Source organism: Nerophis ophidion, linkage group LG28 (assembly GCF_033978795.1).
Source record: "Nerophis ophidion isolate RoL-2023_Sa linkage group LG28, RoL_Noph_v1.0, whole genome shotgun sequence".
In the NCBI taxonomy this organism is placed as follows: Eukaryota; Metazoa; Chordata; class Actinopteri; order Syngnathiformes; family Syngnathidae; genus Nerophis; species Nerophis ophidion.
Window position 1 is genome coordinate 8904141 of NC_084638.1, and position 21348 is coordinate 8925488.

At 42.2% G+C, this 21348-nt stretch overlaps 1 protein-coding gene across 1 annotated transcript in view; it reads left to right on the forward strand.

The window, feature by feature from the left end:
* The window catches only part of rnf220a (ring finger protein 220a), a 433695-nt gene that overhangs the window by 373838 nt on the left and 38509 nt on the right, over window positions 1-21348 (forward strand). The window contains 2 exon segments of the mRNA XM_061891442.1: window positions 805-929; window positions 8072-8201. Coding sequence (XP_061747426.1) covers window positions 805-929; window positions 8072-8201 — 255 coding nt within the window.

Genomic DNA, 21348 nt, shown 5'->3' on the forward strand with positions numbered 1-21348 from the left:
TTCCAAAGGGTGTCTGTGACAAGGCAGTAAAACGGCCGATCGAACAAAACGGAAGCTGCGGAAGCCAACACTGACTCAAGACACTCGTAAATGTGTTAGCACGTTGGCTAATACGATCGCACTTGTAAAAACATGCACGTAAAGACTTTGAAAGTAAGAATTGTTTTAGTTGCATTGTAAAACTTAGTGACGAATAAAGAATCCCCAGAGGTACAAACGCCACGGACCATTAGAGCAGTGGTCTCCAACCACCGGGCCGATACGATTGGTACTGTTTTTTTTTTTAATTTAATTTTTGTATTTATTTTATTAAATCAACATAAGATACGTTGACTGGTCCGCAGCTACAAAAAAGGTTGGGGAACACTGGATTAGACGACGAAACGGCCATTGAAGTGTCTTTACGAAAACTATTTGCGCGGTGACGAACCCGTAAATTACCTGCACCGTTTCACAGGCGGCAGGGTTCAAAGCGTGGGGGGGAAAAGGTAGCAGCTGTACATTTTGGGAGAGTTTAAAGACCTGGGGATAGTTTGATTGGGCAACACTAAATGGTCCCTAGTGTGTGAATGTTGTCTATCTGAGGTGGCGACTTGTCCAGGGTGTACGCCGCCTTCCGCCCGATTGTCGCCGAAATTGACGCCGGCGACCCCAAAGGGAGTAAGCGGTAGGAAATGGACGGATGGCTCAAACTGTTTGAAGTGTGCCCGGGTCAGTTTTAGCCCCATGCGCACGCAGGGTTCTCACAGGAATGAGGCCATCGATTTTGCACATTTTTGTAACGGTCCGCCTCTTTTCTTGCAGCCCGCATAGGGAAGATGAAGAGGAGGAAGCCGGAGGACGGGGGCCAGGTATGTCCGCTCTGCAGCGCCCCCTTGGCTGGGAGCGAGGAGGAGATGAGTAGACATGTGGAGCGATGCCTCATCCAGGTAGTACCACCCAGGCCCCGCCCACCCCCCGCCCGAGCCCCGCCCACCCCCGCTCGGACGGCCTTGTCCAACCTTCACTTCCTGTAGACTCCGACTTCCTGTCACAGCTGTCCACTCACTTCTGTAGACTAGTCCCAAGCACTGAGCAGTAGTAGCCCCTTTTTGTGTAGATAACGACCTTCCTCAAAATAACGGGGGTGCTGGGGGGGGGCGTGCTCGTCCTGCAGGAATTGAACCCCAAATAATTAAAAGGAAGTCACACAAGACCGTGGAACCTCCATTCAGCCATTTCCCAACATGACTCATAACAAACCATTTGTATGGCCCTAAATCGCAAGTGTCTCAAAGGGCTGCACAAGCCATGCCGCATCAGGGCAAGGAAAAACTCGCAGCCCAGTGGGAAGTCAATGAGAAGGACTATGAGAAACCTTGGAGAGGACCACAGATGTCCAGTCCATGGTGGATATAACATAATTGTCCTTAACACGGATAATTAGTCCTGTCCTCTTAGCAGAAAAAACAGCCCCAAAGCATGATGTTTCCCCCCCCATGCTTCGCAGTAGGTGTGGTGTTCTTGGGATGCGACTCGGTATTCTTCTTCCTCCAAACACCACCAGTTGGGGCGGTTTAGCTCGGTTGGTAGAGCGGCCGTGCCAGCAACTTGAGGGTTGCAGGTTCGATTTCCGCTTCCGCCATCCTTGTCACTGCCGTTGTGTCCTTGGGCAAGACACTTTACCCACCTGCTCCCAGTGCCACCCACACTGGTTTGAATGTAACTTAGATATTGGGTTTGGATCCACTATGGACTGGACTCTCACTATTATGTTAGATCCACTATGGACTGGACTCTCACTATTATGTTAGATCCACTATGGACTGGACTCTCACTATTATGTTGGATCCACTATGGACTGGACTCTCACTATTATGTTAGATCCACTATGGACTGGACTCTCACTATTATGTTAGATCCACTATGGACTTGACTCTCACTATTATGTTAGATCCACTATGGACTGGACTCTCACTATTATGTTAGATCCACTATGGACTGGACTCTCACACTATTATGTTAGATCCACTATGGACTGGACTCTCACTATTGTGTTGGATCCACTATGGACTGGACTCTCACTATTATGTTAGATCCACTATGGACTGGACTCTCTCACTATTATGTTAGATCCACTATGGACTGGACTCTTACTATTATGTTAGATCCACTATGGACTTGACTCTCACTATTATGTTAGATCCACTATGGACTGGACTCTCACTATTATGTTAGATCCACTATGGGCTGGACTCTCACTATTATGTTAGATCCACTATGGACTGGACTCTCATTATTATGTTAGATCCACTATGGACTGGACTCTCACACTATTATGTTAGATCCACTATGGACTGGACTCTCATTATTATGTTAGATCCACTATGGACTGGACTCTCACACTATTACGTTAGATCCACTATGGACTGGACTCTCTCACTATTATGTTAGATCCACTATGGACTGGACTCTCACACTATTATGTTAGATCCACTATGGACTGGACTCTCACACTATTATGTTAGATCCACTATGGACTGGACTCTCTCACTATTATGTTAGATCCACTATGGACTGGACTCTCACATTATTATGTTAGATCCACTATGGACTGGACTCTCACACTATTATGTTAGATCCACTATGGACTGGACTCTCACACTATTATGTTAGATCCACTATGGGATGGAACTCAGTATTCTTCTTCCTCCAAACACGACGAGTTGAGTTTATACCAAAAAAGTTCTGACCACATGACATTCTCCCAATCCTCTGCGGTATCATCCATGTTTTCATTTTGGCATCAACTGTGAAGTGAAGTGAATTATATTTATATAGCGCTGTTTCTCTAGTGACTCAAAGCGCTTTACATAGTGAAATAAATAAATAATAAACGGGTTGTACTTGTATAGCGCTTTTCTACCTTCAAGGTACTCAAAGCGCGTTGACACTACTTCCACATTCACACACTGATGGAGGGAGCTGCCATGCAAGGCGCTAACCAACACCCATCAGGAGCAAGGGTGAAGTGTCTTGCTCAAGGACACAACGGACGTGACGAGGCTGGTACTAGGGGGGGATTGAACCAGGGGCCCTCGGGTTGCTCACGGCCACTTTATAATAGTGTGAGTCCAGTCCATAGTGGATCTAACATAATAGTGTGAGTCCAGTCCATAGTGGATCTAACATAATAGTGTGAGAGTCCAGTCCATAGTGGATCTAATGTAATAGTGTGAGAGTCCAGTCCATAGTGGATCTAACATAATAGTGTGAGTCCAGTCCATAGTGGATCCAACATAATAGTGTGAGTCCAGTCCATAGTGGATCTAACATAATAGTGAGAGTCCAGTCCATAGTGGATCTAACATAATAGTGTGAGAGTCCAGTCCATAGTGGATCTAATGTAATAGTGTGAGAGTCCAGTCCATAGTGGCTCTAACATAATAGTGTGAGTCCAGTCCATAGTGGATCTAACATAATAGTGAGAGTCAAGTCCATAGTGGATCTAACGTAATAGTGTGAGAGTCCAGTCCATAGTGGATCTAACATAATAGTGAGAGTCCAGTACATAGTGGATCTAACATAATAGTGTGAGAGTCCAGTCCATAGTGGATCTAACATAATAGTAAGAGTCCAGTCCATAGTGGATCTAACATAATAGTGAGAGTCAAGTCCATAGTGGATCTAACGTAATAGTGTGAGAGTCCAGTCCATAGTGGATCTAACATAATAGTGAGAGTCCAGTCCATAGTGGATCCAACATAATAGTGAGAGTCCAGTCCATAGTGGATCTAACATAATAGTGAGAGGTCAGTCCATAGTGGATCTAACATAATAGTGAGAGTCCAGTCCATAGTGGATCTAGCATAATAGTGAGAGTCCAGTCCATAGTGGATCTAACATAATAGTGAGAATCCAGTTCATAGTGGATCCAACATAATAGTGAGAGTCCAGTCCATAGTGGATCCAACGTAATAGTGAGAGTCCAGTCCATAGTGGATCTAACATAATAGTGAGAGTCCAGTACATAGTGGATCTAACATAATAGTGTGAGTTCAGTCCATAGTGGATCTAACATAATAGTGAGAGTCCAGTCCATAGTGGATCTAACATAATAGTGAGAGTCCAGTACATAGTGGATCTAACATAATACTGAGAGTCCAGTCCATAGTGGATCTAACATAATAGTAAGAGTCCAGTCCATAGTGGATCTAACATAATAGTGAGAGTCAAGTCCATAGTGGATCTAACGTAATAGTGTGAGACTCCAGTCCATAGTGGATCTAACATAATAGTGAGAGTCCAGTCCATAGTGGATCCAACATAATAGTGAGAGTCCAGTCCATAGTGGATCTAACATAATAGTGATAGTCCAGTCCATAGTGGATCTAACATAATAGTGAGAGTCCAGTCCATAGTGGATCCAACATAATAGTGAGAGTCCAGTCCATAGTGGATCTAACATAATAGTGAGGGTCCAGTCCATAGTGGATCTAACATAATAGTGTGAGAGTCCAGTCCATAGTGGATCTAACATAATAGTAAGAGTCCAGTCCATAGTGGATCTAACATAATAGTGAGAGTCCAGTCCATAGTGGATCTAACATAATAGTGTGAGAGTCCGGTCCATAGTGGATCTAACATAATAGTGAGAGTCTAGTCCATAGTGGATCTAACATAATAGTGAGAGTCCAGTCCATAGTGGATCTAACATAATAGTGAGAGTCCAGTCCATAGTGGATCTAACATAATAGTGTGAGAGTCCAGTCCATAGTGGATCTAACATAATAGTGTGAGTCCAGTCCATAGTGGATCTAACATAATAGTGAGGGTCCAGTCCATAGTGGATCTAACATAATAGTGAGGGTCCAGTCCATACTGGATCTAACATAATAGTGAGAGTCCAGTCCATAGTGGACCTAAACCCAATATCTAAGTTACATTCAAACCAGTGTGGGTGGCACTGGGAGCAGGTGGGTAAAGTGTCTTGCCCAAGGACACAACGGCAGTGACAAGGATGGCGGAAGCGGGAATCGAACCTGCAACCCTCAAGTTGCTGGCACGGCCGCTCTACCAACCGAGTTAAACCGCCCCAACTGGTGGTGTTTGGAGGAAGAAGAATACTGAGTTGCATCCCAGGAACACCATACCTACTGCGAAGCATGGGGGTGGAAACATCATGCTTTGGGGCTGTTTTTCCTGCTAAGGCAGGGGTAGGGAACCTATGGCTCTAGAGCCAGATGTGGCTCTTTTGATGACTGCCTCTGGCTCTCGGATAAATCTGAGCTGACATTGCTTAACACGATAAGTAATGAATAATTCCACTTGTAATCAAAGTGTTGAGAATATTGTATAAAAAAACAAAACATGCTCACGCATTTGAATCTCACCATCCTTTTTCTACCGCACTTGCATTAAGCGTAAGAAGTGACTTATTTATTATTGGTTAATTTAAGACTCGCCCTCCTGGGGGTTCTTCAGACCAAATTGAGAGCCTGTTTCAGGGTTACAATATTTTTTTATTTTTCAATAAGTCTCTCAGTCGCTCTCCAGCAATTGTCTTTTTCTTTATCGTCCTCGCTCGCACTCTGGCTCCAGCCCCGACCCCGTCCCTCCTCCTGGCTGCTGCTTCTAAACAGAGCTCACAGTTGATTAGATAACAAGGCCCAGCTGGGCCATCTACACACCTGTCGCTGATTTCGAGGCCGGTCCTGGCAACACCCAGCTTCGCTGCAGGACCGCAGGCCACGCCCCCCCTCCACAGTTAGCTTCAGAATGCCAATGGTTTTACAAAAAATAAGAGACTTATTTAAATACTCTAGGAATGTTGGTCTTACTTAAAAATGCACGCGTTTAGTTGTGTTCAGTGTTGAAAAAAATAAATAAAAAAATATACAACCAAAAATCGCTCTCAACTTGGGCTAAGGAACAAAGCTAACACATAAACAAACTAAGAACATCAATCAAACAAAACTTACTTGGCATGGCATGAAGCACGAAACTATGGCAAGGCATGAAATAAGTCAGCACAAGGCGACTGACTGGCGAAGACGAGCTTAAATACTGCCTCTGATTAGTGCTCGGAAGCAGGTGAGCAGGCATTTTGTCCACCAGAGACAGGTGGACAAAATGAGTAACCCAGGAAACCAGACAAGGGAGTGGAAAAAAACAGGAACTTAAAGAGTCCAAAGAGTGCAAACAAAAACATGATCAACAGACATGACATTTGATTTATTATTGGTTAGCTTCAGAATATCAATGTTATTAAAAATAATAAGAGACTTATTATACTATAAAAATGTTGGTTTTACTTAAAAATTTACACATTTAGTTGTATTCACTGTTGAAAAATATGATATGGCTCTCAAGGAAATACATTTTGAAATATTTGGCTTTCATGGCTCTCTCAGCCAAAAAGGTTCCCGACCCCTGCCCCGGACTGTAGAACGACTGAAGCTCTACATAAAACAAGAATGGGAAATAATTCCACTTTCAAAGCTTCAACAATTACTTTCCTCAGTTCCCAAACGTTTATTGAGTGTTGTTAAAAGAAAAGGTGATGTAACACAGTGGTGAACATGCCCTTTCCCATCTACTTTGGCACGTGTTGCAGCCATGAAATTCTAAATTAATTATTTGCACAAAAAAAAATAAAGTTTATGAGTTTGAACATTAAATATGTTGTCTTTGTAGCATTTTCAACTGAATATGGGTTGAAAGGGATTTGCAAATCATTGTATTCCGTTTATATTTACATCAAACACAAATTCCCAACTCGTATGGAAACGGGGTTTGTGGTATGTTCACTATTTTATTTAAGGACTAAATTGCAATAATAAACACATGTTTCATGTACCCTAATATTTTTGGTTCAAATAAAGACAATAACGACATTTTTTTTATTGAGAAAAGTGTCAAAAAACATTTTAGTACAGGTACCGGTTCCAAAGCCCCGTTCAAAGTGTACAAACCTTAACTAAAATATGGAGTTTGTGGAGGCTGGAATCCATTATTCAGATTTACATTGGAATTTGCCTCACAATATGACCTTTTCGATTGACCAACCCCCGTTTAAGAAGTGATTTAAGTGCCTAAATGAAGGTTCCACTGTACTTTTCACATAGTGGCCTGTCCCTAATGGCCGTAGCACGCTCCCCGACCCCTGCCCTGGACTGTAGAAGGACTGAAGCTCTACATAAAACAAAAATGGGAAAGAATTCCACTTTCAAAGCTTCAACAATTAATTTCCTCACTTCCCAAACGTTTATTGAGTGTTGTTAAGAGAAAAGGTGATGTAACACAGTGGTGAACATGCCCTTTCCCATCTACTTTGGCACATGTTGCAGCCATGAAATTTTAAATTAATTATTTGCAAGAAAAAAATAAAGTTTATCAGTTTGAACATTGAATATGTTGTCTTTGTAGCATTTTCAACTGAATATGGGTTGAAAAGGATTTGCAAATATATTTACATCAAACACAAATTCCCAACTCGTATGGAAACGGGGTTTGTGGTATGTTCACTATTTTATTTAAGGTCTAAATCGCAATAATAAACACATGTTTCATGTACCCTAATATTTTTTGTTCAAATAAAGACAATAATGACATTTTTTTTATTGAGAAAAGTGTCAAAAAACATTTTAGTACAGGTACCGGTTCCAAAGTGTACAAACCTTAACTAAAATAGGGAGTTAGTGGAGACTGGAATCCATTATTCAGATTTACACTGGAATTTGCCTCACAATACGACCTTTTCGATTGACCAACCCCCGTTTAAGAAGTGATTTAAGTGCCTAAATGAAGGTTCCACTGGACTTTTCACATATTGGCCTGTCCCTAATGGCCGTAGCACGCTCCCCAACACATCGGCATGCTCCAAATCCACCTTTACCCCTTCCTAGATCCTTCTTTTCACTTTCAAACGGAATGAAAATGAAGATTTGAACAATAGCAGCGCTTTTAGGGACTTTAGTATTCCTCTCCACCCAGCACTGTAGAAGACTGCTGTCTAAACCTGACAAAGATGCAACTATTTGCCTGCTTTCGACGCCACTGACATGTCCGTGTGTGTGTGTGTGTGTGTCAGCGGGAGGGCGTGCTCGGCGAGGACGACTCGGTGGATATGGACGGCGACAGTGGGCGTGGCTTCGAGGAGTACGAGTGGGCGGGACAGAAGAGGATTCGCGCCACGGCTCTCCTAGAGGGAGGCTTCCGAGGTAAACACACATTTTTATTGTCCTGTGTATGAGTGGACTGTGCTGCATATATATATATATATATATATATATATATATATATATATATATATATATGTATATGTAGGTGTGGGAAAAATCACAAGACTACTTCATCTCTACAGAACTGTTTCATGAGGGGTTCCCTCAATCATCAGGAGATTTTAATGGAAGCATTCACATACAATGGTTTATATAGGGCACAGAGTGGGTGGGTACAGGCAGGCGTAGGGGCGTGGTGATTGGCTCACGTGTTACCTAAGAGGTGTTTCCGTCCGTGGCGGCATGTTGAAATGATTTCACTGCGCTTGTTGAGGGATGACAGGTCTGGGTGATATATAATAAACAGTTTCTCTTTTAAGCATAGGTTGCATCTTTTATTACCACTGTTGTAAGGTGTGCTGGATGCAAGAATTTGCCATGTTATTGAATATTCAACATTATTGTCTTTGAGGTTCCAAATGTGTTTGCTGAGTTCTGTAGAATTCCGCAAAGTCTGGTTTCTAAAGGAGGCGTTGTGATTATTCCATCTTGTTTTGAACGCTCCTTCGGTTAATCCTACGTACGTGTCGGATGTGTTAATGTCCTTGCGTGTTACCTTTGCTTGGTAAACGACTGATGTCTGTAAGCACCCTCCGTTGAGAGGGCAATCAGGTTTCTTGCGACAGTTACATTCATTATTGGTTTCAGAGTCGTTTAGTCTGAGGGTGGGCAGTCCTTTTGCAATTGCTTTGTTGTGGTTTGAAATGATTTGTTGTATGTTGTTCATACAGCTGTAGCTCAATTTAATGTTGTTCTTGTTGAATATTTTTCTTAGGGTGTTGCCTTTGGGGAAGTGTTTGTCGATCAGAGTGAGGAACTTGCGGCCGATGTTGGTTGAGACGTTTTTGCTGAATGGTGGGTTGTACCAGATGATGTTGTTTCGTTTTCTGCTCTTTTTTGGTTGGTTTCCTGGCGTGGGTTCATAGGTTGTATCCGCTTTCATCAAGTGCTTTCTGGTACGGGGGGGTTGCTTGGTCCAATTCAGCTTTGCTAGATGACAGCATTGATAGCCTTTTATTAATTCCGGTAGGTATTGTTTTCGTGGTGGTGGGTGGGTGGTTGCTGTCATGGTGCACGTATTGGAGTGTTGTGTTGGGTTTCGTGAATGGTCGGTAGCTGTTATTTCTCAGGTTGAAAGTGACGTCGAGGAAGTTGACGGTTTGCTTGTTGGCTTCAATCGTGATCCGTAGGCCGTTTTCTTTGAAGATTTGGCATATGCGCTTCTTGGTGTTCTCGCTGCTCCTTGGCGAGGCGCGGCACACTGCCAGTCCATCATCACGGTAAATACCAAGGTTCAGGTTGAGGCTGGCAAGCTGGGAGAGGAGGAAACTCCCAACGAGTTCGCACGTTTCTGCTCCGTCAAAACTCCCCATAGTAACGTTGAATGTTGAATTGTTCTTTTTTTGCCATGGTGTGCTGTTGTGGATGAGTATGGAGTTCTTTGCGTGGATGATGATGTTTCTTTCGTTGCCTGTGATTGAGTCGTAGTCCGAGGCGAAGTTTAGTGCTTTGTAAAATTCTTCGATGTCGAAGGAGATAAAGTTGTGTTGTTGTTTGTCTTGGATGTTGTTAAACCATTTGATTACTGCTGCTGTATTTCTATATATATATATATTAGGGGTAGGCAAATTAGTGCGTTAATTACGAGTTAACTCATCAATCTATTAACGCCGACAATTATTTCAGCGCACATTTGCGTATGTTGTTTACATGCTTTAATTTTGTTAACGCCTTTTCTTAACAAGATGGCGTGGAGGGGCTCTTGGTAAAGATGGAACATTTGGCAAAAATACCGGACAATTCTGCCGATTTCCTGGCTGGCTTACAGCGTGGTCACTCCGGGATCACTTACGACCGCCAGACAATTCTGAATGTGGATAGATCGGGCCGTTTTGGACTGAATGAGGCGTGCTTGCTAAGACCGTCTAGCTAGCATGGGAATACTTTGCCGGCTACATCCAGCGGCCTGTGAAGAAGCGGAGTATATGTGTTGTCTGTCTATTTATGAATAATGCAGACCAGGAGTGTTGGCTGAGTTCTTAACATTTGCTGGGTAGGGTAGTTCTTTTTTTCCATGGCTCATACCATCACAATATAGTACCATGTATATGATGCCTTCAGTTTATCAAAGCACCAAGCAAACAATCGGAAAATTCCCATCATATCAATTCCTAGATATGGTCATAATTATTTTAAGTGCACTACGCAGAATAAACACAACATTATTAATATTGCTACTACGGATAATTTGATCAAAAATTCCCTAAAACAGCCCACTAGCTATAATATAGGTTTTTTAAACATAAGATCCCTGATAAAAAAAAAATGTTTCTGCCGTTACCTCAGAAATTGCCTGTTCAGATGTTATGATTGTGGCTCAGAGATTTGTATGTAGATGATATTTATTTTCCATAACAAACAGGATAACTTAAATACCCTGGCAGTGGCAATAAGCTTAAATGTTTGTATTTACATTTTTGGAGTTGATTTTCATCAAATATGCTATTTAACTGCTACTGTTTAAAAAGGACTGATTTAAGTTGTGTTTGCACAACAAATGTTTTGGCGCTTTTGTTCATGTGGGAGGATATTCCAATAAAGGTGCACTACACACTACTTTTGAATTCATTATTGGGCTTTGCGTATACAATGCAGTTAATCGCGATTAATCGGAGAAATAGTGCGATTAACTTTGATTAAAATTTTAATCGTTGCCCAGCCCTAATTCATTTCGGTTTGGTACCTACCTCGGTTTAAAGGTCAAGGTTCGGTTAATTTTCGGTACAGTAAGAAAAGAACAACATTTAAATTTTTGGGTTATTTATTTACCAAATTTGTAAATAATGGCATAACCTACATATAAACACAGGGTCCATGTGGTCAACATATAGGGTTGAGTATCGTTTGAATTCGAGCGATTGCGACTCCGATTCTTTGTTTGGATTCCGATTCCTAACGATTCTCGATTCCAATTCTTTCTTTAAAAAAAAAAAATGAATATAAATAATAAAAAGCTTAAAATAAAATAAAAAGGCAGGGTCAATAAAAAACTCTTCCGTCTGTGGCACCGACATCTTCCCCATCGCCGCCACGTTGAACGGAGTACGTTGAGCACATCGCGGAACCTGGCTAGCCGGTTGTAAATTGTCTATGGACAAATACGACGGATAATTTGTTAGCTGCCTCAACGTTGGCGCAAAACACGTTATTTATTGCATGTATATTGTTTTACTTACCGGATTCGGACTGCAGTGCAGTCACCGAGGTGCCAGGATGGGCGTCGGAGCCGGAGCCAGAGGAAGAGGCAGAGGAGGACGGTCGGCGCAACGCGTCGAAGACGGGACACGCATTTATTTGTACTCCATGAACTCGGAGGTGCTTCATCATGTTCGACGTGCACCTTCCTAAGCACGAAACAGTCCTGTCGCACGTGTTGCATTTGGCCCATATTTCATTTTTTTTTGTAAAATAAAGCCACACTTTCGTATCCATGCTTGACTGACTCGCTCGGCTACATGGGCTCGGGTATGCTAACACTTCCGGCAGGGGGCGCTTCTTCGTTTGTGTTCGACGGCTTCTTCTTCCGGGTCGGCGTACATTTTTTTTTTCCGGTCGGCGGACTGGGTATCGAAACTAGGAATCGGAATTTAAACTTTTGAACGATACCGGGAGAATCGGAAAGTTAGTCACGGTTCCAATCGATAGTCGATACCCAACCCTATCAACATATATAAAATAAAAACTAAATAAGATAAGCCTCAGAATGGTTTCTTAACAAAACCTTTCTACATATAAAGTGCTTTTTTTGATTGATTGAGACTTGTATTAGTAGATTGCACAGTACAGTACATATTCTGTACAATTGACCACTAAATGGTAACACCCCAATAAGTTTTTCAACTTGTTTAAGTCAGGGTCCACGTTAATCAACATTAAACTGCCTCCAGTTGATGCTCAGAAGAAATAAAACGACAAAATGCTTCTTCTACATATAAAATGTGCAACATTAAACAGTTTCAAGCCAACTCAGCCTGGCTAACTTGGTAGTAAGAGGATATATGGGCTCATTGTTCTTCCACCATAGAAGTGGGTCAAAATCTAGTTTTAATGCAATACAGCAACCCCAAACAGGACAAGCGGTAGAAAATGGATGGTCCAAAATGTGCTGTTATAAAAATATTTGTTATTGCTTCAGCCCTGCCTGGCTGGCCGAAGAGAGGCAGCTTGAATGCGGTGTTCGTACCACGCTCCTCTTTCTCTTCCTTAAAGCGAGCTTGACTTGGGGGTGGTGCCGCTTCAGCTGCTGAACAATGTCTGCAAACCTCCGTCCTCCATTTTTGTATCGCCAAAGTGTTCCCAAATGGGAGATGTTTTAACGAGGCAGGAGGGTCTTCCAGCTCTGGCTTTCGCATGTTGTCCTAGCCCGGTCGCTGCTAGCATGTCGTGTGTTGTGCCTCGCTCTGCATTGTTTACACAACGTGCGGTGCGCTACCTAATATGTCCGTGTGGAAACTCGTTCGGTACACCCCCGAACCGAACCGAAACCCCCGTACCGAAATGGTTCAATACAAATACACGTACCGTTTTACCCCTAATAATCAGGGTTTCCCACACACTCATTTATTTGTGGCAACCCGCCACGAAAGAATTACGGCCGCCACATGGGGCGGCATGGCGTAGTGGGTAGAGCGGCCGTGCCAGAAACCTGAGGGTTGCAGGTTCGCTTTCCACCTATTGACATCCAAATCGCTGCCGTTGTGTCCTTGGGCAGGACACTTCACTTCACCCTTTGCCCCCGGTGCCGCTCACACCGGTGAATGAATGATAGGTGGTGGTCGCAGGGGCCGTAGGTGCAAACTGGCAGCCACGCTTCCGTCAGTCTACCCCAGGGCAGCTGTGGCTACAGATGTAGCTTACCACCACTAGGTGTTAAAGGGGAACATTATCACGATTTCAAAAGGGTTAAAAACAATAAAAATCAGTTCCCAGTGGCTTGTTGTATTTTTTGAATTTTTTTTTCAAAATTTTACCGGTCTCGGAATATCCCTAAATAAAGCTTTAAAGTGCCTTATTTTTGGCTCTCTGCGAAGACACTGGCCATTTCCCTGTGACGTCACACAGTGCTGCCAATGTAAACAAACAATGGGAATAGCACAGCAAGATATAGCGACATTAGCTCGGATTCAAACTCGGAATTCAGCGGCTTAAGCGATTCAACAGATTATGCACGTATTGAAACAGATGGTTGGAGTATGAAAGTATTGAAGAAGAAACTGAAGCTATTGGGCGAATAGCTATTGACGCTATTCATAGCCATACCATGGCCGAATAGCTGCGTTAGCATCGCCGGTAAAATGTGCGGACCAAACAATCAGGACTTTCACATCTTTTGACACGGGAGCAACGTAAATCCGTCGATTGGTAAGTGTTTGTTTCGCATTAAATGTGGGTGGAAGGAAACATAATATAGTTGCAAATGCATCTACAGGTTATCCATACATCTCTGTGCCATGTCTGCTTTAGCACCGCCGGTAAATAGCATGTTAGCATCGATTAGCTGGCAGTCAACATCAACAAAACTCACCTTTGTGATTTCGTTGACTTTATGGTTGCAAATGCATCTGCAGGTTATCCATACATCTCTGTGCCATGTCTGCCTTATCATCGCCGGTCAAATGTGGAGACACTCTGGCACATTCAATGGGGGTCTGGCGGCAGACACTTTGGCACATTCAATGGGGGTCTGGCGGAAGAGACTTTGGCATCTTCGGGCCAGTGGTGCAACTTGAATCCCTCCCTGTTAGTGTTGTTACACCCTCCGACAACACACCCACCAGGCATGATGTCTCCAAAGTTACAAAAAATAGTCGAAAAAACGGAAAATAACAGAGCTGAGACCCGGTGTTTGTAATGTGTTGAAAATGAAAATGGCGGGTGTGTTACCTCGGAGACGTCACATTCTGACGTCATCACCACATGACCGATAAACAGAAAGGCGTTTAATTCGCCAAAATTCACCCATTTAGAGTTCGGAAATCGGTTAAAAAAATATATGGTCTTTTTTCTGCACCATCAAAGTATATATTGACACTTACATAGGTCTGCTGATAATGTTCCCCTTTAATGAATGATGGGTTCCCACTTCTCTGTGAGCGCTTTGAGTATCTAACAATAGAAAAGCGCGATATAAATCTAATCCATTATTATTATACATAAATAAAAAAAATATATATATATTTTTTCGGCTTTTGACTCGTTCGACCGCTCATAAAAGCAATGGGACTCTATCTTTGAATGGAGCTTGTAGTTACATATTATATAAATATGTAAGTATTATATAAGTATGTACATAAAGTGTTGTAATTATATTCCAACTCCGCGTTTTTCTTGGTCACCGCCGGTAAATAGCATGTTAGCATCGATTAGCGTAGCATGTTAGCATCGATTAGCTGGCAGTCAACATCAACCAAACTCACCTTTGTGATTTCGTTGACTTTATCGTTGCAAATGCATCTGCAGGTTATCCATACATCTCTGTGCCATGTCTGCTTTAGCACCGCCGGTAAATAGCATGGTAGCATCGATTAGCGTAGCATGTTAGCATCGATTAGCTGGCAGTCAACATCAACCAAACTCACCTTTGTGATTTCGTTGACTTTATCGTTGCAAATGCATCTGCAGGTTATCCATACATCTCTGTGCCATGTCTGCCTTAGCATCGCCGGTCAAATGTGGAGACACTCTGGCACATTTAATGGGGGTCTGGCGGCTGGCACATTCAATGGGGGTCTGGCGGGAGACACTTTGGCACATTCAGTGGGGGTCTGGCGGCAGACACTTTGGCATCTTGGGGCCAGTGGTGCAACTTGAATCCCTCCCTGTTAGTGTTGTTACACCCTCCGACAACACAATTCGCCAAAATTCACCCATTTAGAGTTCGGAAATCGGTTAAAAAAATACATGGTCTTTTTTCTGCACCTTCAAGGTATATATTGACGCTTGCATAGGTCTGCTGATAATGTTCCCCTTTAAACATTTATATATGTGTGTGTGTATTTTCAAACCCTTACGGCTCATTCTTGCTCCTGCTTGGATTTTGGTTGAAATCCGCAGTTAAAAAGCCATGCTGAGCCTCCCCGTCCTGCCCCCTGCGAGCTGGAGGGACAGCAGACATGACAGATCAATGATGCAATCTTAGCCAAACGACACCAAAGAGCAGTCCACTCATGCCGCCGCGCCATCCGTCCGTCTCTCTTTAGCGCTGTTAAGCGTGCAGACGCCGGACGCTTCTGCCGCACTCTAATAGGGAACCTTGTGATGTGGCGCAGATAACTGCGGTGGCCTGGGGAGAAGGACTTGAAAAGCACCGACACACACACAGATGTGGCAAAAAAACTCTTCAGGAGGATTTGGTCATGAAAGCTCCACGGTGGTTCTAAGAGACGGTGCGCAAATCCACAAGAGAAAATGTCTGGCTGGATGGAGTTGAGGGTCCCCTCACCTGGCATGATGAAGAGAGGCCCTGTTGCTTCCTTTGAGACGGCGGGGGAAGAAAGGCGGAGGGAAAAGAGTCCTTCAAAGTGGCGGGAAAAAGGCAGACGGGACGGAATTGAACAAGATCCGTTTATGTGTGAAGACTTCCCTGGGTCTTTTAACCGGCTTATTCAGTTTCAAAAGAGCGGCATGTATCCCGTCTAGTTCGGGGGCGTCCAAACTTTTTCCACTGAGGGCCGCACTGAAGAATCAAAGCAAGCGGGGGCCATTTTGTTATGTTTTTATTTCAAAAACCAATACAAAATCCATCCATCAGTCCATTTTCTACCGCTTATTCCCTTTTTTTGGGGGGGGGGGGGGGGGGGGGCGCTGGCGCCTATCTCAGCTACAATCGGGCGGAATACATTTAGGCCTCTGCTCAGGCTTGATCCCAGTTGGGGTCAAAAAAAGATTTCAAATGTGTCATTATTTTGTATTATTGTTATTCAAGGTTTAAATCTCTAGTTCGGGGGTGTCCAAACTTTTTCCACTGAGGGCCGCACTGAAGAATCAAAGCAAGCCGGAGGCCATTTTGTTATGTTTTTATTTAAAAAACCAATACAAAATCCATCCATCCATCCATTTTCTACCGCTTATTCCCTTTTTTTTGGGGAATCTCAGCTACAATCAGGCGGAATACATTTAGGCCTCCGCTCAGGCTTGATCCCAGGGACCCCAAAGGGGTCAAAAAAAGATTTCAAATGTGTCATTATTTTGTATTATTGTTATTCAAGGTTTAAAGCTCTAGTTCGGGGGCGTCCAAACTTTTTCCACTGAGGGCCGCACTGAAGAATCAAAGCAAGCCGGGGGGCCATTTTGTTATGTTTTTATTTCAAAAACCAATACAATATCCATCCATCCATCCATTTTCTACCGCTTATTCCCTTTTTTGGGGGGAATCTCAGCTACAATCGGGCGGAATACATTTAGACCTCCGCTCAGGCTTGATCCCAGTTGGGGTCAAAAAAAGATTTGAAATGTGTCATTATTTTGTATTATTGTTATTCAAGGTTTAAATCTCTAGTTCGGGGGCGTCCAAACTTTTTCCACTGAGGGCCGCACTGAAGAGTCAAAGCAAGCTGGGGGCCATTTTGATATGTTTTTATTTCAAAAAACAATACAATATCCATCCATCCATCCATTTTTCTACCGCTTATTCCCTTTTTTTGGGGGAATCTCAGCTACAATCGGGCGGAATACATTTAGGCCTCCGCTCAGGCTTGATCCCAGGGACCCCAAAGGGGTCAAAAAAAGATTTCAAATGTGTCATTATTTTGTATTATTGTTATTCAAGGTTTAAAGCTCTAGTTCGGGGGCGTCCAAACTTTTTCCACTGAGGGCCGCACTGAAGAATCAAAGCAAGCCGGGGGGCCATTTTGTTATGTTTTTATTTCAAAAACCAATACAATATCCATCCATCCATCCATTTTCTACCGCTTATTCCCTTTTTTGGGGGGAATCTCAGCTACAATCGGGCGGAATACATTTAGACCTCCGCTCAGGCTTGATCCCAGTTGGGGTCAAAAAAAGATTTGAAATGTGTCATTATTTTGTATTATTGTTATTCAAGGTTTAAATCTCTAGTTCGGGGGCGTCCAAACTTTTTCCACTGAGGGCCGCACTGAAGAGTCAAAGCAAGCTGGGGGCCATTTTGATATGTTTTTATTTCAAAAAACAATACAATATCCATCCATCCATCCATTTTTCTACCGCTTATTCCCTTTTTTTGGGGGAATCTCAGCTACAATCGGGCGGAATACATTTAGGCCTCCGCTCAGGCTTGATCCCAGGGACCCCAAAGGGGTCAAAAAAAGATTTCAAATGTGTCATTATTTTGTATTATTGTTATTCAAGGTTTAAAGCTCTAGTTCGGGGGCGTCCAAACTTTTTCCACTGAGGGCCGCACTGAAGAATCAAAGCAAGCCGGGGGGCCATTTTGTTATGTTTTTATTTCAAAAACCAATACAATATCCATCCATCCATCCATTTTCTACCGCTTATTCCCTTTTTTGGGGGGAATCTCAGCTACAATCGGGCGGAATACATTTAGACCTCCGCTCAGGCTTGATCCCAGTTGGGGTCAAAAAAAGATTTGAAATGTGTCATTATTTTGTATTATTGTTATTCAAGGTTTAAATCTCTAGTTCGGGGGCGTCCAAACTTTTTCCACTGAGGGCCGCACTGAAGAGTCAAAGCAAGCTGGGGGCCATTTTGATATGTTTTTATTTCAAAAAACAATACAATATCCATCCATCCATCCATTTTTCTACCGCTTATCCCCTTTTTTGGGGGGAATCTCAGCTACAATCGGGCGGAATACATTTAGGCCTCCGCTCAGGCTTGATCCCAGGGACCCCAAAGGGGTCAAAAAAAGATTTCAAATGTGTCATTATTTTGTATTATTGTTATTCAAGGTTTAAATCTCTAGTTCGGGGGTGTCCAAACTTTTTCCACTGAGGGCCGCACTGAAGAATCAAAGCAAGCCGGAGGCCATTTTGTTATGTTTTTATTTCAAAAACCAATACAAAATCCATCCATTTTCTACCGCTTATTCCCTTTTTTTGGGGAATCTCAGCTACAATCAGGCGGAATACATTTAGGCCTCCGCTCAGGCTTGATCCCAGGGACCCCAAAGGGGTCAAAAAAAGATTTCAAATGTGTCATTATTTTGTATTATTGTTATTCAAGGTTTAAAGCTCTAGTTCGGGGGCGTCCAAACTTTTTCCACTGAGGGCCGCACTGAAGAATCAAAGCAAGCCGGGGGGCCATTTTGTTATGTTTTTATTTCAAAAACCAATACAATATCCATCCATCCATCCATTTTCTACCACTTATTCCCTTTTTTTGGGGGAATCTCAGCTACAATCGGGCGGAATACATTTAGACCTCCGCTCAGGCTTGATCCCAGTTGGGGTCAAAAAAAGATTTGAAATGTGTCATTATTTTGTATTATTGTTATTCAAGGTTTAAATCTATAGTTCGGGGGCGTCCAAACTTTTTCCACTGAGGGCCGCACTGAAGAGTCAAAGCAAGCTGGGGGCCATTTTGATATGTTTTTATTTCAAAAACCAATACAATATATGTGTAAAATTACACATTTAGGCCTCCACTCAGGCTTGATCCCAGTTGGGGTCAAAAAAATATTCAAAATGTGTCATTATCAGAGGTGGGTAGAGTAGCCAGAAATTGTACTCAAGTAAGAGTACGGTTACTTTAGAGATGTATTACTCAAGTAAAAGTAAGGAGTAGTCACCCAAATATTGACTTGAGTAAAAGTAAAAAGTATGTTGTGAAAAAACTACTCAAGTACTGAGTAACTGATGAGTAACTTGATTGTTTAATGATGACGGCAACAAGTAATGCACAAAAACATAAAAATAGCAATGAGCAAATTCAGAGCCAGGAATATCTCTTAAGCAACTAAAACAATAATATATATTAAATAATAGCACATTAAAATAAGGCACATTAACACATAAACAGCACCATAGACTCAGTAGGCATTGATTGATTGATTGATTGAAACTTGTATTATTAGATTGCACAGTACAGTACATATTCCGTACAATTGACCACTAAATGGTAACACCCCAATACGTTTTTCAACTTTTATCAATTACTTAATAAATGACCAAGTCGAGTTGATCTACTTCATATATACATACACACAAATATATATATATATATATATATAGATATATACATTTATATATACAGAATATAATTTATATTTATTTATTTTGCTGTTTTTCTTGACGTTAAAGGTGTTTTAATGAATATACATGCATGTTTAACATATAGATTCCTATCTTTCACGAAGACAAGAATATAAGTTGGTGTATTACCTGATTCTGATTACTCGCATTGATTGGAACCAGACAGTATAGTGCTGATAACGTCCACGTTTTCAAATGGAGGAGAAAAAAAGTTCCTCTTTCCCGTCTAATACCACATGAAAGTCGTTGGTTTTTGGCATCTTATTTGTCCAGCTTCCATATTGGTTTTTATACACTTTACAAGAAATACATTGGCGGCAAACTCCGTAACTTGCTAGCTTGTTTGCGCTGGCTTTCGGAGACTCTTATTTTGTTAGCGGAGGCGCCACGGAGCGGCGCTTTTATTGTGAAGACAGGAACTGTGCGATCAGTCTTTAGGCTTTTGGCGGGAAATACGGTTGAAATAAAAAGGGACTTTTTTCCTTTACACTTTTGATTGATTGATTGAAACTTGTATTATTAGATTGCACAGTACAGTACATATTCCGTACAATTGACCACTAAATGGTAACACCCCAATAAGTTTTTCAACGTTTATCAATTACTTAATAAATGACCAAGTCGAGGTGATCTACCTCATATATACATATACACACATATATATATATATATATACATACATACATACATTTATATTTACAGTATATAATTTATATTTATTTATTTTGCCGTTTTTGTTGACATGTCGAAGGTGTTTTACTGAATATACATACATGTTTAACATATAGATTCCTATCTTTCATGAAGACAAGAATATAAGTTGGTGTATTACCTGATTCTGATCAATCAATCAATCACTTCAAACACAATCGTCTTGAGATCAACTTCAGATCCATCTGTCAATTATAACTTTTATTGTTGTTTATGTTTTTTGTTTGTACTTATCAGGCCCTTCTTTAGAAAAAAAAAACAACTTTGTTTTTTATATGGCAAACACAAAATATGCAACATTTTCCCCCCAAAAAATATCTCAAAGTGGAATATTTAATGTGACATTGATTTTGATTCATTATTTTTTTTTTTCAAGAAAAGAAGCTGCTTTATGTTATTAGAGTAAACATTGCAACATATTATTGTCACATTTCACCTTTGTTACTCTTTTATACCACTTTTTCTGTTTTTTACTTTATCGTATTTTTAGAATGTGCTAACGTAGTTTTCGAATTACATTTTTTTATTTTACAGTATTTTCCTTTTAGCGTAGCCCGTCTGGTTCATTGCCTGCTTTTGGAAAGACAAGCCAACTTATAAACCAGTAAGCAGCTCTTGAGCTTGTCAGGAAATGAGGTTTACCAAAGTACACATCAGAATCAGAAATACTTTATTAATCCATCCATCCATATACTTCCGCTTATCCGAGGTCGGGTCACGGGGGCAGCAGCCTAAGCAGGGAAGCCCAGACTTTCCTCTCTCCAGGCCCAACTAGGGAGGAGTTCTGGTGGCATCCTGACCAGATGCCCAAACCACCTCATCTGGCTCCTCTCCATGTGAAGGAACAGCAGCTTTACTTTGAGTTCCTCCCGGATGACAGAGCTCCTAACCCTATCTCTAAGGGATGGGGTGGCAACACTGCATAAACATCAACTAAAGTATTGGGATACTGGGCCAGATTTTGGGAGTCTCATTCCGGGATCAAATCTCCAGAGTCGGGACTCGGGGTGGACCGCTCGCCTGTGCATCGCTTGGGGACCTCTCTCCACTGCTGACCTGTCTCTGCTCGGGATGGTCTCCTGCTGGCCCCAATATGGACTGGCCTCTCACACCATTATGTTAGATCC